The 16,256-nt window shown below is 41.1% G+C and overlaps 1 protein-coding gene and 1 non-coding gene across 2 annotated transcripts; both read right to left on the bottom strand.

Moving 5' to 3' along the window:
- Positions 1 to 2,394: 2,394 nt before the first annotated feature.
- On the bottom strand, positions 2,395 to 15,849 carry LOC117431042 (DNA-directed RNA polymerase III subunit RPC5-like). The gene is made up of 21 exons (XM_034051627.3): positions 15,593 to 15,849; positions 14,312 to 14,422; positions 14,032 to 14,082; positions 13,811 to 13,885; positions 13,445 to 13,560; positions 13,174 to 13,256; positions 12,888 to 12,995; positions 12,727 to 12,776; positions 12,402 to 12,521; positions 11,835 to 11,920; positions 10,699 to 10,743; positions 10,487 to 10,578; positions 10,123 to 10,243; positions 9,598 to 9,679; positions 9,179 to 9,238; positions 8,502 to 8,659; positions 8,171 to 8,235; positions 7,287 to 7,762; positions 5,039 to 5,116; positions 4,230 to 4,355; positions 2,395 to 3,227 (listed from the first exon to the last, which is right to left on the bottom strand). Exons 2-21 carry the CDS (start codon positions 14,345 to 14,347, stop codon positions 3,171 to 3,173), a joined length of 2,085 nt encoding a protein of 694 aa, XP_033907518.1. The 5' UTR covers positions 14,348 to 14,422; positions 15,593 to 15,849; the 3' UTR covers positions 2,395 to 3,170.
- Positions 15,850 to 15,924: 75 nt separating this feature from the next.
- trnal-aag (transfer RNA leucine (anticodon AAG)) lies at positions 15,925 to 16,006 on the bottom strand. Its single transcript has one exon. It is a non-coding gene; the product is annotated as a tRNA-Leu (tRNA).
- Positions 16,007 to 16,256: the final 250 nt, after the last annotated feature.

Genomic DNA, 16,256 nt, shown 5'->3' with positions numbered 1-16,256 from the left:
CATTGTAGCAACTTAAGCAATTGTTAAAAGCAGTTCAAACCACACATTGCACAAAAATGTCCCCAACAGTGTTGCCTGATGTTACATGGGCTTAAAAATAATAGACTTCAGGTGTATAGACAGTAAAAACTCCATTGAACATTATATATATATATATATAAAATAAGACTTGAATTTGAAATAGATTTTGTTATTGTTAATGTCAATCAAAATTAGATTTTTTTGGTTTGTTTAGTAATTTAAGTAAACTAGAAATGTTTTTTTTTTTTTAAACTTTGTCTATATCAACTGTTAAGTGGCTTTTAATGGTGTTTATTTGTAGTTTCTTTCTACAAGCATGTGAAGAGGACTCCAAAGTAACTATTCAGCTTCAAGGTTAATGTAATGTATCGACACCAGGATGTTCACAACCTATTAGTTATAAAACCAATAAAGTTAATTGTGCAAGTGGTGTATTAATCTGCCTGAACTAGAGCCCAGAGAAGTGTTGCATCCCTACACAATTCCAACGAAATACAGCAAACATGAAATACTAAAAAAGCATTAATGACATCTCAGCATTTTTAACAATTAAAAAAAAAACCACAGCACCTACCAACAAAAAAATAAGAAGTACCAGGAGGTGGCATTCAGTTTCATTCTTAAATAATCATAGCATACCAATTCAGTAACATCATCATTTAGTCATCAGGTCTTCTGCTCAGTCTGGCGTCATCTTAGCCTCCTTGCTAAAATGAGGTTCCAGACAGATGCCTGCTTCTCAGGACCACATGTTGTCGCCCGTTTCTTGGTATAATCACAATATAAAGCTGTGCAGGAGCCACTGCTGCTAATTGAAGTTGGCTTCTGTTGACCGTGCTTGTACTTGAGTCTTGGATTCAGCATCAAAACTAAAGAGGTGTCTGATTCTCAAGCAGCCCCTTTCCCTTTAACAGAGGAGTAGCGCTCCTACAATGACAGGACTGAACACTACAAGGGCTAACGTGCAAGTTCTACAGCTCAGTCTTCAATTGCATACACCTCACTTCTTTATTTAGTTTACCCAACTGTTACAGGTTTTAAACATACCTTCGAATAACAGGTCAGCTACCAAGTAAGTACAACAAAACTCAAATAAAAAACCCTGCCAAAATTACCTTGTGTACACGAGATAAGCCATTCTCATAATCAAAATATTTTTTAAAAAAAATTCACATTTATTTCTCTCAAGTGGCCCTAGCTCTACACAAATATTTCCTTGTTTTCTATCACCGTTTAATTTCCCTGACTTATAAAATAGAGCTAAGAGACACACAGTGAGGTTTTCTGAAAAAGCTGCATGTCACATTTCTGCCATAATCACTGTTCTATTGGGTTAAGTGCCGTCAGTCAGCGAGTCAGTTGTACAAACCTCTCTCTGCTGGGTTCAAAAGCAGCACAGCAGGTCAGGGGGGCAATATTACTGGGGGTTTAGTTATCTAACACAAAAAATAAGTGATCTTGTAACATGTAAACAAATAAGGACATTTTAAAAGTTGGGCAAGGAGTGGAGTGCTACTGCCAAAACCAGTATATACTATAAAAACAGCTGGAATAATAAACATTACACACACAAAAACACTAAATCCCTCAAATTACAAAAGACACAACTCAAACACACTCCGAAACACATTGAAAAAAGATTCCAAACCGTTAAGGTACTTGCTTATTTTATTAATCTTATACTATAGTACATAAACCAAAACATAAGAGAATTCCAATATTGTTACCTTTAGCTTCAAGAACCAGGAGGTTTCAAAACACTGCAACACCGCTGCACGGCACGAACCAGTAGATTATCATTAATCCTTTCCAGTTCAAATGGACTGCTTTACCGTAACAAAAGAACGGCACGAGGGAGAGTATTTTGCAAGCTGCTTTTAGGGGACTAATATATTGTAACTGGGTCAATTCAGAGGTTATAGGAGAGTCTAAAATGCAGCTTTTCTTGATAATTTGGGACCGTAGCAGAATTTACAGTACATAAATCAGTACATAATCTTTCATATACTGTATTGTGTTCCGTCGAAGGTTAAGTGAACTGTTTAAGAGCCAACACATTTTTCCTTCAGGACACCATGGTATCCAGTAGCTGGGAGTGGCAGGACTGGGGCAGGTATGGACTCCTTCAAGGCCAGTCAGTGTGAACTCCTGGGGCAGCCAGCAGTGTATGTGAATTTGTGACATTTACATTTTCAAATGAATTAATTTATATAAATCGGGGCAATACTGGATTTCAAATGAACACACAGAACTCCCATAGAAAACGCATCAAAATTCAGTGAAACAGCATGTGGAATTCATGAAAACAACTGATTCAATATGATGGAGGCACTTCTTGCAAACCGTGACTCACAAAAAACATAAGCACCATGGTTTAGACAACAAAATAAATTTTCACTTGTATTGTTTTTACCATATTGGCTACAACAGCCCCCAAAAGATACATCCTTTAGGGTCAAAATTGTTACAGTACAAATGCTGGCAGCATTTTTAATAAGCACTGTACAACACCACCCCTACTCAATTAAACGTTTCCTCCTGTTACAAAGCATTTCAATTTTTTTGTTGTTGTTACCATATTGTACAGCCAAAATCCCTTTAATTATAATCGTTATATAAACTTTTCTGTTTAGGTAAAAAACAGACGTAAAATGCTAGATTGTGAGATAGCATCCTGGTTATTCTGTGATCTATTTAGATTATTTTTAAACTTCTGGATTCATTTGTTCTTCTGCAAGGTTCAACAATTTCATACTTGTTTTTCTCCCTTTATGTCTAAGAAACGGTTTCTTCTTTAAAAACAAAATATATTAAGGAGTACCCCAAAATCAAGCCACTCTGACAGCAAAAGCTCATCAGTGTACAATTATTCATATATATTATGTTTATCTTCATCCTTTGCTGTGGTTTCTTTAGGATCAACCCCGCGCTGGAAGCCTGATTTTGTTTTCCCTCCTGGCTCCATGTGACCTCAATAAATTAAACAATGGAAATGGTTTGAACAGATTAATGACTGGCACTCTTATCCCCCCCAACCCCTGCCCTGCTCCTCTGGCCTGAGGGCAGCGATTGGTCCAAGTCCTATCGGACCACCCCACTGTGCTGTGGAGGAGGTGAATGCTAGACTGACCCTGCTCTCCAGTCTAGTGTCATGACTGGACTGTGCCTTTGAGATACCACATTCCACCGTAGCTCACACAGCACTCCTGCGAGGAGACACAAAGGACAGGACAGTCAGTAAGACATTCACTTCTCATTGAAGGAGTAAGAGACTACACCGGTCAGGCTCTTTCATGCTATGCAAGTTTCTCTTCAAAAATAAATGGTATCATATCTGATTTTATGTATTGTAAATGTGTCTTTCGAAACCGTACATTTGAGACATACACAGTGCGCAATAGGTGTTCTATGTCATTGGCTAAATCTAATTAAATCAAGATATATTGTGGAATATGCAAGTTAAAACACCTTTCGTAGGAAGCTGTTCAAGTGTTCCTACTAGAGATGCACAAACCTATATTGAGACTTGAGCAGTGCAGACCATTTTTCTTTTCGCAAGGAGTTGTCTCCTGCTGTGTTTTTACAGCAAGGTTAAAGAGTAAGTAGCGGGGTTCTGAAAAATAGAGCGTTATACGTCCCCACGTGTTGCTACAACTGTTTAAATAACATACCTGTCATTTTTATTGTTATTAACATCCCGACAACCTTTTACACTTACAACTTTAAAGTTTGTTTCAAAGCTATTTTCAAAATGGTCGTTCTAGTGCACTGGGGTTTGAGATCTGTCCTCTAAATCACTGCAGGAAAAGCGATTAAAAAAACGTAACAAGTGCTCTGGCTTTTCTGTTCCATGCCACATCATGGATCGTTATTGCTGAGTTACCTGTTTGACAATGTGGGCAATAATCCTGACACTACCAGTGCACCAGAACTACCACTTAGAAAACAGCTTTGAAACAGACTTTAAAGTTGTAAGTGTAAAATGTTGTCAGGATGTTAATCAAAAGAAAAATATGACGGGTACGTTATTTAAACAGTTGTAGCTACACATGTACCGCTTTATTTTTCGAACCCCCCTACTTACTCTAACTGGCCTTTAGGATAGCACAGTAGTGTGGGAATGAGCCCGTCCTGGAATTTAAAATATTTCACAAGGAAACGGCATCATGCACTGTAGATCGGAAAAAAAACAGAACAGGTGACTGTACCTTGAGCAACCTGTCTAAATCCGTTTTTGTGACATTGTCCCCGAACTCCTGGGTGAGTTTCCCCTGGATGAGGTTCCGGCGCACACGGTAGTTCTTCATGAAGATCTCCAGCAGTAACTGTCGGTGCTAAAACAGCGAGCAAACAATCAGACTCTGCTGAATCTGTGTGTCCAATTACAATTTTCCCCCCGATTTTCTCCCAGTTTGGAATGCCCAATGGCTTTTCTCCTCACGGCAGCAATTCCCCACATGCATTAGGAGACCCGAATGTTCAGTGGGCGTCCTCCGATCCCACGACCAAGCCAGCTTCCTTTTTAACATGAAATACTGTACTGCTATTATGGCTTCCAGTAGACACTTGCAACACCATTTTTTTTTTCTTTCATTACATGATGTTAAATTTAAGATCTAAATTATGTTCAAATATTTTTTTTTATACAATTAATGTCTTAATCCTAAAATTGTAGGTGATGCAAAACTTTTGGCCACAGCTGTATACACTGTGGCTAATCAAGCTTGTAGTACAACCTGGAATGGTTGAATCTGCTGTGAGTCTTATTAACATACCTGTAAAACAAATTTAATTCAAGCTAGTTTTTCCAACACACATTATCAATTTGTTTTGTGCGGTTTAAAAAGCCTCAGAAAAAAAGGTTCCAGCTTTTTAAGAGGTTATTGTAATACTGTTGATCATTCAGTGTACTTCGACTAGAAACACATCTTCCTTTTGAAGAAACCTTAACAGTCAACTTCCCCCAGCAGCCACACTGACAGCTGGAACCCACTAGCAATGGAAACCTCTTTCTTACCTGGTCAAATGAGTCTCCCATTTCCCAAAGGGCAAACACCTTCTGTTCATCTGCTTCTGCAGAGCTCTGGGGTGGGAACTGAACAGAGAGGAGCTGGATTATTGGGCTGCTAATAATGACTTCAGTCTCAAGTAAAGCATTACGATTCAGTTACAGACATTAAAGCTCCCTGTCCTGACATGTAGGTTTTAGGCTACACTGACGAGCTTATCTGGGAAAGGCAAACAGATAAAATAAAACTGAAGCGTAAATATTCATGCTACTTGCAACGCAATGGTTTCAACATCAGCGTAATGGGAAAAGTTACTGCCCACAGTTCTAAAACAGACCCTGCAAAAACAAGGTTCTCTTTGCTGTTCTACAAAATATAATTACACATGCCCCACTTTTTTTTATTATCAATTTAAAATGCAATCTGAGAAGAGGGGTTTAAGCTTATTCAAGGTGGAATTTTCAGTCCTACACAATTGTCTTTTTATCCTAATTAAGGGCAGTTTACAGTACAGTGTTTATGATCCCATTTTTTGTGCTTCGTGTAAAAGCGCAGGGTATCGATCTCTATACAGGCTCATGTCAGCACAGGTTTCTGCGGTCAGTGAGCATCTCGGCCTCAGCACAGAGGAGTGCTGCAACCATTGTCAATAATTCACCTGTTCAGAAATCACAGCCGGGAACCGGCGATGGTGGGAGGCAGAGAACTAACATTACAGAACACAGCGTGCAGCCAGAGCATCCTTTTGAAATTACAGCACAGACTGTCAGAACAGTCCAGGAATAACCCCTCGGCCAAATTCCACCAACAGGACATCCATAACTTAAAACCACCAGATATCAAACAGCCCCACACTAAACAGAATACAGTTTAGAATACTCGTTCTAGAGTTCTCAGTAACAAAGAAACAGCCCCAAATCACACTTTATTACTGTTAAACAAATTTTTCTGAATATGTGAACAAACAGCACTAAGAAGTTGGTGCCATTTCCACAGACGCAAGTTACTACTTAAAAAAACAGGAATGCTGTACACCCAATGACCTCAGCTCTGTCAACAGGGAATAGCCAACTGCAGCAGACTTTTATTCATTCCCAAGAATGGAAACAAGACTATTGCACAGCAGTTTTACCCACTCCAGGTCTCAATCCTAGCCTGCTTAGTCCGTGTTTAGGCAGGAACATCAGGTGTGTCTGATTAAACTCACAGTAAAATCAGGAATAGATCAAACTGCTATTCAACGGGAGTCTTTTCCAGCCCTGCATTGCCTGGGAAAATCAGGGTTAACTACACAGGTGAGCAATCTGAGCAGTGTAAAAGGGGCTTAAGGCCATCACTTACTGTTGTGTCTGAAGACACAGAAATATTCTGCGACTGACAATTTCACGACTTATGATCCAGAACTATTAAATACTCAATAGCGCTAGTTACAGAAACAGTGAAAGAAATTTGAGAAAGACTAGTCTAAATGTAATAGTATCCCTAAAATAAGGACTAGCGAAAGTAAGCAGACAAAGGCACAGCTTCTAAGTCAGTATTCTAGCACACAGCTAGAATAGGACCGGTTCCCACATCTTGGTTCAACACTCATGTTAAGGATAGAGACCGCGAGCCCCTTAAATGAGCAGCTGCCAATTAATTTAATATCAATGTGCAGAATTAATTCACTCTCCGACAGCAAGCTTGCTGACTAAATGATTGGCAAGTCATGAGAAGCTCTAGAACAGATCTTGAGAGAGAGAGAGAGAAAACACAATACAGGACAAAGAACAGGCAGGCCTGGGGAGGATCAAAGGGATGGGGGAAAAAATAAACTGAAATAGCAGCAGGAGGAGGAGGAGAAATAATCCAGTGGAGGTGAGTAAGAGTTGTGTGTTTCAATAAATGGGAGTACATTACAAAGGCATCTATTTATACTAGAGTGATTTGACGTTATGAATGATGTATATAACAAAAAAAAAAATCAATGTTAAACAAAAGAACGCCTTTTTCTTCTGCCTAGCTAAAATCGCTCACAAACCACATCAATGCAACCCTACTAGCATTAACCCTTTGAGGTACAAGGGACATGTGTGTCCCACAAATAGAGGGATGCTAACTTTCTTATTTTTTCCATGAGGTGCACTAGAGAATGTAGCAACAGGTTGGATCTGGTCAGTTTCCTCCTCATGATACTCAAGTCACTCTCAAATGTATTTCTCAATTCCTTGTATACCCTAAGAGGTTAAAAGCTGCTTTGATTAAAGGAGCACTCACAGGCACCAGGATCTGTTTGCACTTGGAGTCGAGGACAGTCTCCTGCAGCAGCCGGTCTGAGATGCCGCTGAAGAGGCTGTGCCCGGGGGGCAGACTGGCCAGGTGCAGGTTGAAGAGCCTCTTGAGTTCGCTGAGTGTCAGGACAAAATGCTTCCTGAAGATGCTGCTCACGAAGTCCCTTAGCTCCTGGGTGGGGGCGGCGTGGGCACGCGGGAGGCAGGGCCCGTTCACAGAGTCCCGCGAGCTGTCATCCGAGTACAGGCCATTGACAGCCGCATTGTTGTGCCCCGCGGAGGAGGACGTGTCCATGGGCTCCTCCCCGTCACTCAGAGGCTCCTGTTTGACCCGCACCGCCCCCAAGTCCTGGCTCTGTGCCCTGTGCCTCTGCTGCAGCTCCCTCTCCAGCACGCTGTAGTTTTCACGCACATTCTCCCTCGCCTTGGTAACAAGCTGCTCTCCGCTCACCACCACTGAGCCTGCGCCAGCACAACAGACAGCATTTACAACAGCAGTTCAGGAACATGCCATATAAAATAGGGTCGGGTGGAGAGTTATACCCTGAATAAAGACTATTACTAATGTGACAAACTCACTGACTTCAGATCTTAATGGAAAAAAAAAAAAAAAGAAGAATGGGGGATTCTGGATATATTAATTTTTGCCCATCAGATAGCAACACCTTAAGATGCGATTATCTAATATTCAGGATTCTTGGAAAAACAACCCTAGTGGTTTCAGAGCTCTAGGTGGTAAGGGTCTGCAGTGTAGTCAATTCTTTCACCAAACCGCACACACTTCCAAAAGCTTTGGGGACATACATTCTATAGATGCATGTTAAAAGCTCAGGTTATTGAGCTCGCTGTGTTGGGACTTTATTTTCTTACCTGGTTGAGGATTCTGTTTCTTTGGCATCATGTCTTCCTTGGACAGCTTGAAAACTTTCTCTAACCTTCAAAAACAAGAAAGGAAAGTGTTGCAGCCAGTGGCAAACTTGTGCAAATCCATCAGAAAGGGATCTATTGAAAATCCTCCCAATCTCACGGATAACATTAAATCAGCATAGCCTGCCAATGTATAAACACAGCACAGTTGTACTCATTTATAATCATGAATACTCAATGCACAACAGACTGGCATAAGCTGTGGAATGGTATGTGTCTCGTTTCACCCAGCAGTCGAGGGTTGGTCTCCGTGTGTCAGCAGTGCTGCACTCACTTGGCCTGGATCCCCATCCAGAGCATGTGCTGCCGCTGGGCCACGTCGGGGTGCTTCTTGATAAACTCGCCGTCGTGGGGCAGCAGGAACTCCCAGCCGCGGTTAATGCGGGTCACAGACATCTGCTCCATGAAGTCCTTCACGTCCTCGGGGGGCAGCTGGGCAGGCAGAACAGGAGCAGTCAGGTGATGCAAGTGAAAAAAACATTTTAACAAATAATGCAAGTTGAAAGATTAGTTTATGCAAAGCATAAATGAGAATTACATTCTTGTCATACCTGCTCTCAATCTGTCTCTGCTGCCTGTTCTTGCAATAAAACCTTATAAAGCACATTAGACATGTAGCAGAACCAGAACCTATTACATTTCTTAAAACTAGCTTTTGTACATGTAAACAGAAACACTATACATATTTAAAGCAATTAGTTATGCCAGTGCAATTCCATAGGATTCCTTATTATCACTTTCAAATATTAGGGCTGTTTGCATCCTGTGACCATAGGCTGACTTACCGGGCAGACAGGACTGGCACAGTTTGTGGCTCTCCCACTCACCTGGACTGACTGTATTAAACAAGCCCACTGGAACAGTACCAATTGCAATACCCTGCATGTTCTGTAGCAGACACTGGCAAAGAGGGACATCAATCGCGTTTTAAAGATATTTTCCACCACATACCTTAACAACGGCAGCCACAGCCTTCCTCTCCACCCATCGTTCCTGCGTGAACTTCCACATCTGAGGAGACAGTACATTAGTGTACTTACCAGGTCTCATTGTGAAAATGTAACATACCAGGGGTGGAAATAAGACTCCCATTGCACAGCAGTTTCACCCATCCCAGGTTTTACTACAAGCTTGGATCTAACCGCTGTGCAATGGGAGTCTTATTTCCATCCCTGCATACACACACACACACACACACACACACACACACAAGTAGGACAAAGCTTCTATAAATAGTAAAAAGTAGATTAAGTTTGAAGCCTGCAGTTATAGGTCAAAAGAATGTATAGAAATGAAGTGCAATGTTCTCATCTCCACCAGGCAGTCAGTGTTGTGTCCTTGAAAGAGCTCCTTCTTACTGTCACACTCACCACATAGTCCCTCCCCCGGCACAGCACCTCGGCCGGCACGCCACTGTGAGGACTGCAGCTGTCTTTAGGGTACAGGACATCGCTGTGGAACAAACACAGGCTGGGATTGAAAAAGAGAATATACCCTGCAATGTGTATGCACAAGACACGTGACACATATGCATTTTGTGATTCAAAAGACTGCTTTCTTTTCGTGAAAATAAAAAGAAAGCATTATAAATCTGGTTGCCTAAAAAAACAGGTAAAAGCAGCATAGAAGGAAGCTAACTGTTGCAACAAGGGGAGGGATATTATGCTATACATGTAAAAAAAAATAGCCATTTTAAATATAGTATTTGAAATACTATTTAATCTTTATGCGAAAATGCAATATTGTTTGACTAGTACTACAAGTTCGTAGATTTACCTAAAATGTAATTTAGAACAGTCTGAACTGTCTATTCATGCACACTTTCTATTGAGTTGGCTATTTATACAAAGACGAGTGTTTCCTCTTCTTTTAGCACTTGCCACTTTGAGGCTTACCTCTTAATCACCCAATTTCCCTGGACCAACATCGCCACCTGCTGTATGCAGCGCAACACTGCAGTGGAGTCTGTCCCATGACCCAGGAAACCCATCAGGTTAGCGAACGGCATCACTTTCACTAACGGGGGGGGGGGGGCAGAAACACTGATTCAGTATTTCAACCAAGCTACAGTTTAGTCTGCCTGCTAGTTTAGTTTCAGGCCCATGTTAATACGCTGAAGTTTTTCTTGTTTTCAATATACCCTAAATAGAAAAAAAGGGATATATCACACAGACACTAACGGGTTTATTCAAGCTCCTTGATACACAATAAAACCATAACACACAATGTTGTAATGGAAAGATGCTGCAGTCGCCCTACCGTTCTTCATGAGAGTCCTCACTTGGTCCCCGAGTGGCAAGCTCCTGAGCTGTGCCATGGAAAGCACATTGCTGGGACACACTGGCTTTGCACTGAAACACAATGGGAGAGGGACAGATAGATGTGAATGGGAGAACTCAAGTTAAAACAGCCTGGATTGTTTTTGAACATCTAACAGCGAAGATAATGAAATTCCTAAACTTGATACTTACAATTCCTCTTCTACAGGTGGAGGCATCAACATGGCCAGGTACTCACTGCAACAGAGTAACACAATTAAAATGCAATGTTTTGGCATGGTGTTAGTATAATAAACCATATTATAAATCTCAGCATGGCTTCTCCCTGCCAAATCGGGTTCCTAGTAGAGCAGTCACTATCCCATAATCTTGAAACTTAAAATAGCAACTTAAATGTCAAACTACCTAATGTTACCCAGTACAAAACACAATCTAAAATGTCTTTATACACTTTTTTGGGTTTATAATAGCATTAACCCTTTGCAGTCCATTTATTAAGTGCGTGTCAGGTGCGTCAGGTCCAATTTATTTTCACACGCGCAGTTAATTTTAGACGCGCTGTTTAAAAGTATTTTTTTCCACAGTCAAACAGGTTTAAATGGCCCTGCATATCAACAAAGCACTCACTAGGCATCTCCAGCCCCGCCCCACCCTTTCGTTCGCTATAGCTTTCACCTATGTAAGAAATAAATAATAATAAAAATAATAGTCGTACATACCGATCAATCATCTCCGGATCACTCGTTCTATCACCAAACTCCTCAATATTGTGATCAAAGTCATTATTTTATTACTATAACATCTGAAAAAAGCTCTGCAAATGTCCATGATAGTCTCTGTGCGCTGACGCACTCAGCCAGCTTGTTTACTATGACCGCCCGTTATCTGATACCAGGGCCATATGTATGACTATTCATGAGATACGCCTTTTTTTTTCTTTCTTTTTTTTCCGACTTATTTCGGCTCCTGTCGCTACCACTCGGCAATTGAATGGTTTTCTTGGCTTTTTCCGGAGAAAAAACGACTAGAAACCCGTTTTTTGCGTTGCTATAATGATGTCGGACCCAGTCCGACAAAGGACCTGAGAGGAATAATTGCAATGTTGGACCCAGTCCGACAATGGACCGCAAAGGGTTAATATTCTACTGCTGTTATTTCCCTCGTTAAATACTGTTGCTGTGGTCAGTTATCTAGCGGTTAAGGACTGCTACCTCGGACATTAATGCTCAGTGGATTACAAGGTATAAAATTTATTGAGATTAGCCAGCCTCTTCATGCTGACATTAGCTTGGTCTAGTCTCGAGTTCGCCCTCTGGGTTTGTACCAACCTGGGTGACTTGACGAGCTCAGTGTTCTCAGCCATGCCTGTGAACTGGCAGAACAGATACTGGCGCTCGTGTTCCGAACGGCTGTCCTGTAGAGGGTGGGGGTTAGGGGCAAACATTAGGATCTGGCAGCTATTTACAGGGCGAGAGATTTACAAAGAAAAAAAAAACACAATCTGGAAGTGCTGAGAATATGTTATGTACAAGTTTCCAACATCTGTACTGAGAGGCACTTTCCTATACTTTAATATAAAATCCTTCTTCAGTGTAGACACCCAAAACAAGTTTTTAGCCCAACTTTTGCCGCGTCTATAAAATTAAACCTTTTCACTTCCCTGCTGGATTACAATGCTCTTTCTGCCATTTGTGTTTGTCAACAGCAGCCTGCAGGGATGGAAAGGAGTCTTATTGCATAGCAGTTTCCCCCAATCCAGGTTTTAACATGAGCTTGATTAGCCACAGCGTATAGGTAACAAGCTCAGGTGTGTCTTATTAAACTCTTAGTAAAACCATAAAATGGGTTAAACTTCTATGCAACAGGAGTCTTATTTCCATCCATGAGCCTTTTACCTTAAGTCCGTAGTAGTGCAGGTGAACCCAGGGCTCTTCCGCATGTTTCTTCTGTAGAAACTCGTAGGACTGGACTCGGCGCTGTCTTGCCTGCTCCGACTCCGGCCGAGAGAAACGAACCTGCAAAAAACAACAAGGACTGTCAGCACACACACAACTGAGCTATCGATCCAAATCAATGGAAATCACAATTACAGCAGAAGAACGAACCAACATATTGATGATCTCATTCTGTAAATCATTTTAAAATAGCAGCAGAACATTTCCAATTAAATAGACAGCTTGCTTATTGAAGTGAATTTTAACTCAGGCCACGCAGACTCACTGTGATCTGCTTAACGTCCTCCTCTGCCTCGTCTTGAGAGGAGTCCCCACCTGAAAAGAAAAGCACACAGTATCAAAGTCAGAAGTTCAAATCTATACATATAAAAAACAGATTTACACAATATTACATTTACAGACCACACATGTGACACGGGACTGTACCTTCATTGGCAGCCTCCCGCTCTCGGTGTTTAGAATCAGCCTTGTCCAGGTAGGAGAAACTAGGTCTCAGCTGGAGAATACCATGTAGTGGTGTCAAGTGGAGTTCACCTGAAAGATTGTTTAGGATAAATACCAAATGTTCTGCAAGTCCTGTATTTCAAGTTCTATGAATATTATGAAAAACTTTTACAAGCAGTCTGTGCTGAACTTCAATGCCTTTGGACGGACAGAGCTTGTGACATTCATTGTGCTATTAACAGTAAAATAAAAAATGCTTGTGCTTAACCTTTCCTGAAGACAGCAGCAGCATAGCGAGATGTGTTTGTAGTGGCCTGGATGGAGGAGAAGGTCTGCTTGTCCATAAGCTTTCTGGAAACAAAGAAACAATTTGCAACTGGAGAGAGAATCAAATCAGATAAGCAGGAAAGAAGAGGTTTGGGTTTGCTTTACTGGGTCAACAGAGGAATGATACAAACTTGAACGAGGGGTCTGAATAGCAGCAATCAAACAGTACATGTAGCTTGCAGGTACTTTTCACCAAGGTCTGTAAATCTTACGTGGAATACGTGTTGCTCTCCTCTGTGGTGGTTCCGTCGACGTTGAGGGCTATCTGCTCTCCTTTGCTGCGGCAATAGTTTGGGCTCATGGAGTCTATGGCCAGTTCCACTTCAACCTGCAGAGTGCAATACCAGGAGAAGATCACTGTGTATTGTTCAAATAATCACATAATGCAACGAGGGCCTGTACATTACACATGGTATGTGACGAGAGATGCACTCACTTTTACTCCTTTTAATGGCTGCAAATGTGCCTTTATTTACAGGAGTTGCAAACTAAAGTATATATTGGCATTGCATTTTCAAGTCATTCCAAAGTGCACAGCTAACTGAACGTAAGCTCCCCTGCCGGGTGTAGACTCTTACCTTCTGCTGTTTGGGTTTGATTTTTGCAGATAAATGAGCGACATCATAGGTCATAGCAGCTGGGCGTACCGGGTACTGGGAAAGCAAACAAGGGGTTAAAGACAGGGTGCCTTCACAACTGAGACACAGGTGTCACAACACGATGTACTGTGCACATTTAAATGTATATTTAATGCTTAGATTGTCTTTCAAAGTCCATGAATTGCTCTGAAACTGCTTACCTGGAATAAATACAGCTTGTCTGCAAGGCTTTTGGCCAGGTATACGTCAATCTAAAAAAAAAAAAAAAAAGAATCTGATGTTGAGACAATTTACAGAATTGTTTTCAGATTTCTTATGTACATTTACAAGAAATGTGCAGTATTTATATAAACTTGTGAGTAACCTCAATCTGATGGATAGGAGACACTGATTTATTTTATCATGGCTAATTTGTCTGATAAACTACAGCTGATGTTACATGCTGTAATCAATCAAAAGCTAAAACAAAGTGTGCCGTACCTCTTGTATGATTGGGTCGTCATCCTCGCTGGACATACTGGAATCGCAGAATGGCGAAGGGGTCCTGGCACAGCTGAACCTTCTTGATTAGACTCTGCACCTAATAAAATGCTTAAATAACAATCCAAAAGCTTAAATAACAATCAGATTGATCAGACCTCATACCAGAACATTTTACATTATTTTTTTTTTACAATAAATTGTATTAGAATCTGCTGCAATACTACCAGTGCTTGTGATCTCAACAGATCTCAGGAAGATATTAGCAAAACTGGGGTCTGGTAAATTTGACTTCTCAAGGCAGTCAGTGTGACCTATGTCTAAGGCAACCCAGAAACATAAACATGTTTTCATAACTGTTTTGGGAGAGTGTAAATAATAATACGTGCCTATTAAAGGTAATTTAAAGAAATACATTTTTTTTATGTCTTGGATTTAGTGCTAGTGAACTCCAAAGTCGTCCACTGATTCACCCACAGAGCCAGTATGACAAAGGCACCCCCTCCCCTTTAGTTAACACGGACCCCAGGGTTTAGAGTTAATGAAGAACATCGTACTTGACCAATATGCCGATCAGATCGCAGAAAATGGTGCACAGCATGCGTAAAACAGATTCATTGATATGCAAGGTTTCTCAAACCAGCGGTAATGCAGTATTGCTCGCTTAATTTACTCACTGCCAACAATCACACCGTGTAATTAATTCCCAACCAGGTGAATCGAACAACGCGTCACGCACTCGTAGATGAATTAGGCGTATGCTGGTTTTGTTTTAAAAAAATCCTGTGGCCCTCATATCGTTATATAATGGTGGTAGTACGGTAGGTGCTACTAGAATACACGCCATATTATATTAGAATTACAAAAATCCTAACTATGTATAATACGGCAGCAACCAACATTAATTAAATAAATACGTTGCAGGTGCACTGTCATGTACACAATACAAGTACAGAAGGAACTATATTAAGATAAATTAAATTAGACTTTTTTGTCTGCACGTAACGATATTACGTCCACTAAAGTTAGTTCACCGGTAACAATTTAAACACCTGACGCTGTCTCTGATGACTTGTGAACTCAATTAAGACGTGTAGGTTACCGCAGCAGAACCTATCAATGCGATACCATTTTGAAACATTAAAATGCCACTCGGATTTATCATGCTTTATGAATGAAAACAAATAAATGAAACTGTTAATGTAGGCCTCGTGTAAATAAATGAGTCCAGTTTTACAGTTAAAAGACTGGCCTTTTAATAAAAATGCATGTCCAGCTCACCAACAGCAATAAACGAAAAGCGACGTTTCCTCCAACTTAATGCGTGTTTTCCCGGTTGTCTTCTCCGGTCTCTGTTTTCTCTGCGGTGGGTGAATTCTCTCAGGCAGCTGCCATGTTGATGTTTCATAGACACGTGGGAAGCTCTCTACCCACAATGCTATAGAAGCCCGACATGCAGGTCTGAATTCAGTAGAAGATGGCGCAAGCTCATGCGACTTTCCTTGCCAGTAGGAGGCAGTACGTGAGAGCTAACTTAGAGCCAATGTGAAACGCTGAAACTGGAGAAAGACGCTACCAATGTGGCAGAAAGCTGTAAGAAAAAAAAGTCATGCTGGCAGCGGTGGGATTCGAACCCACGCCTCCGAAGAGACTGGAGCCTTAATCCAGCGCCTTAGACCGCTCGGCCACGCTACCACACAAATAAACAGGATGCATATTTGTGTTGCATTTTGACTGTACCACAGTAAAGCTATGTGGCAATTTTCCTGTACAACAGGACAGACGTTTGTCCACAGCAATGTATGTATGTGTAATGTACGCATACAGTCTCTCCTTTGACAATATGGCCTAAAAAGTTGTTTCTTCTCATTTTCCTTTGCATATTTTTTGTGTGATATCAACATAGCCATGTTCCTGTAGGGCGTTCCTAAGCGCGAATAAAGTT

Source organism: Acipenser ruthenus, chromosome 22 (assembly GCF_902713425.1).
Source record: "Acipenser ruthenus chromosome 22, fAciRut3.2 maternal haplotype, whole genome shotgun sequence".
Lineage (NCBI taxonomy): Eukaryota > Metazoa > Chordata > Actinopteri > Acipenseriformes > Acipenseridae > Acipenser > Acipenser ruthenus.
Note: the sequence above shows the minus strand (reverse complement) of the source record. Positions and strands in the feature narration are given on the sequence as shown.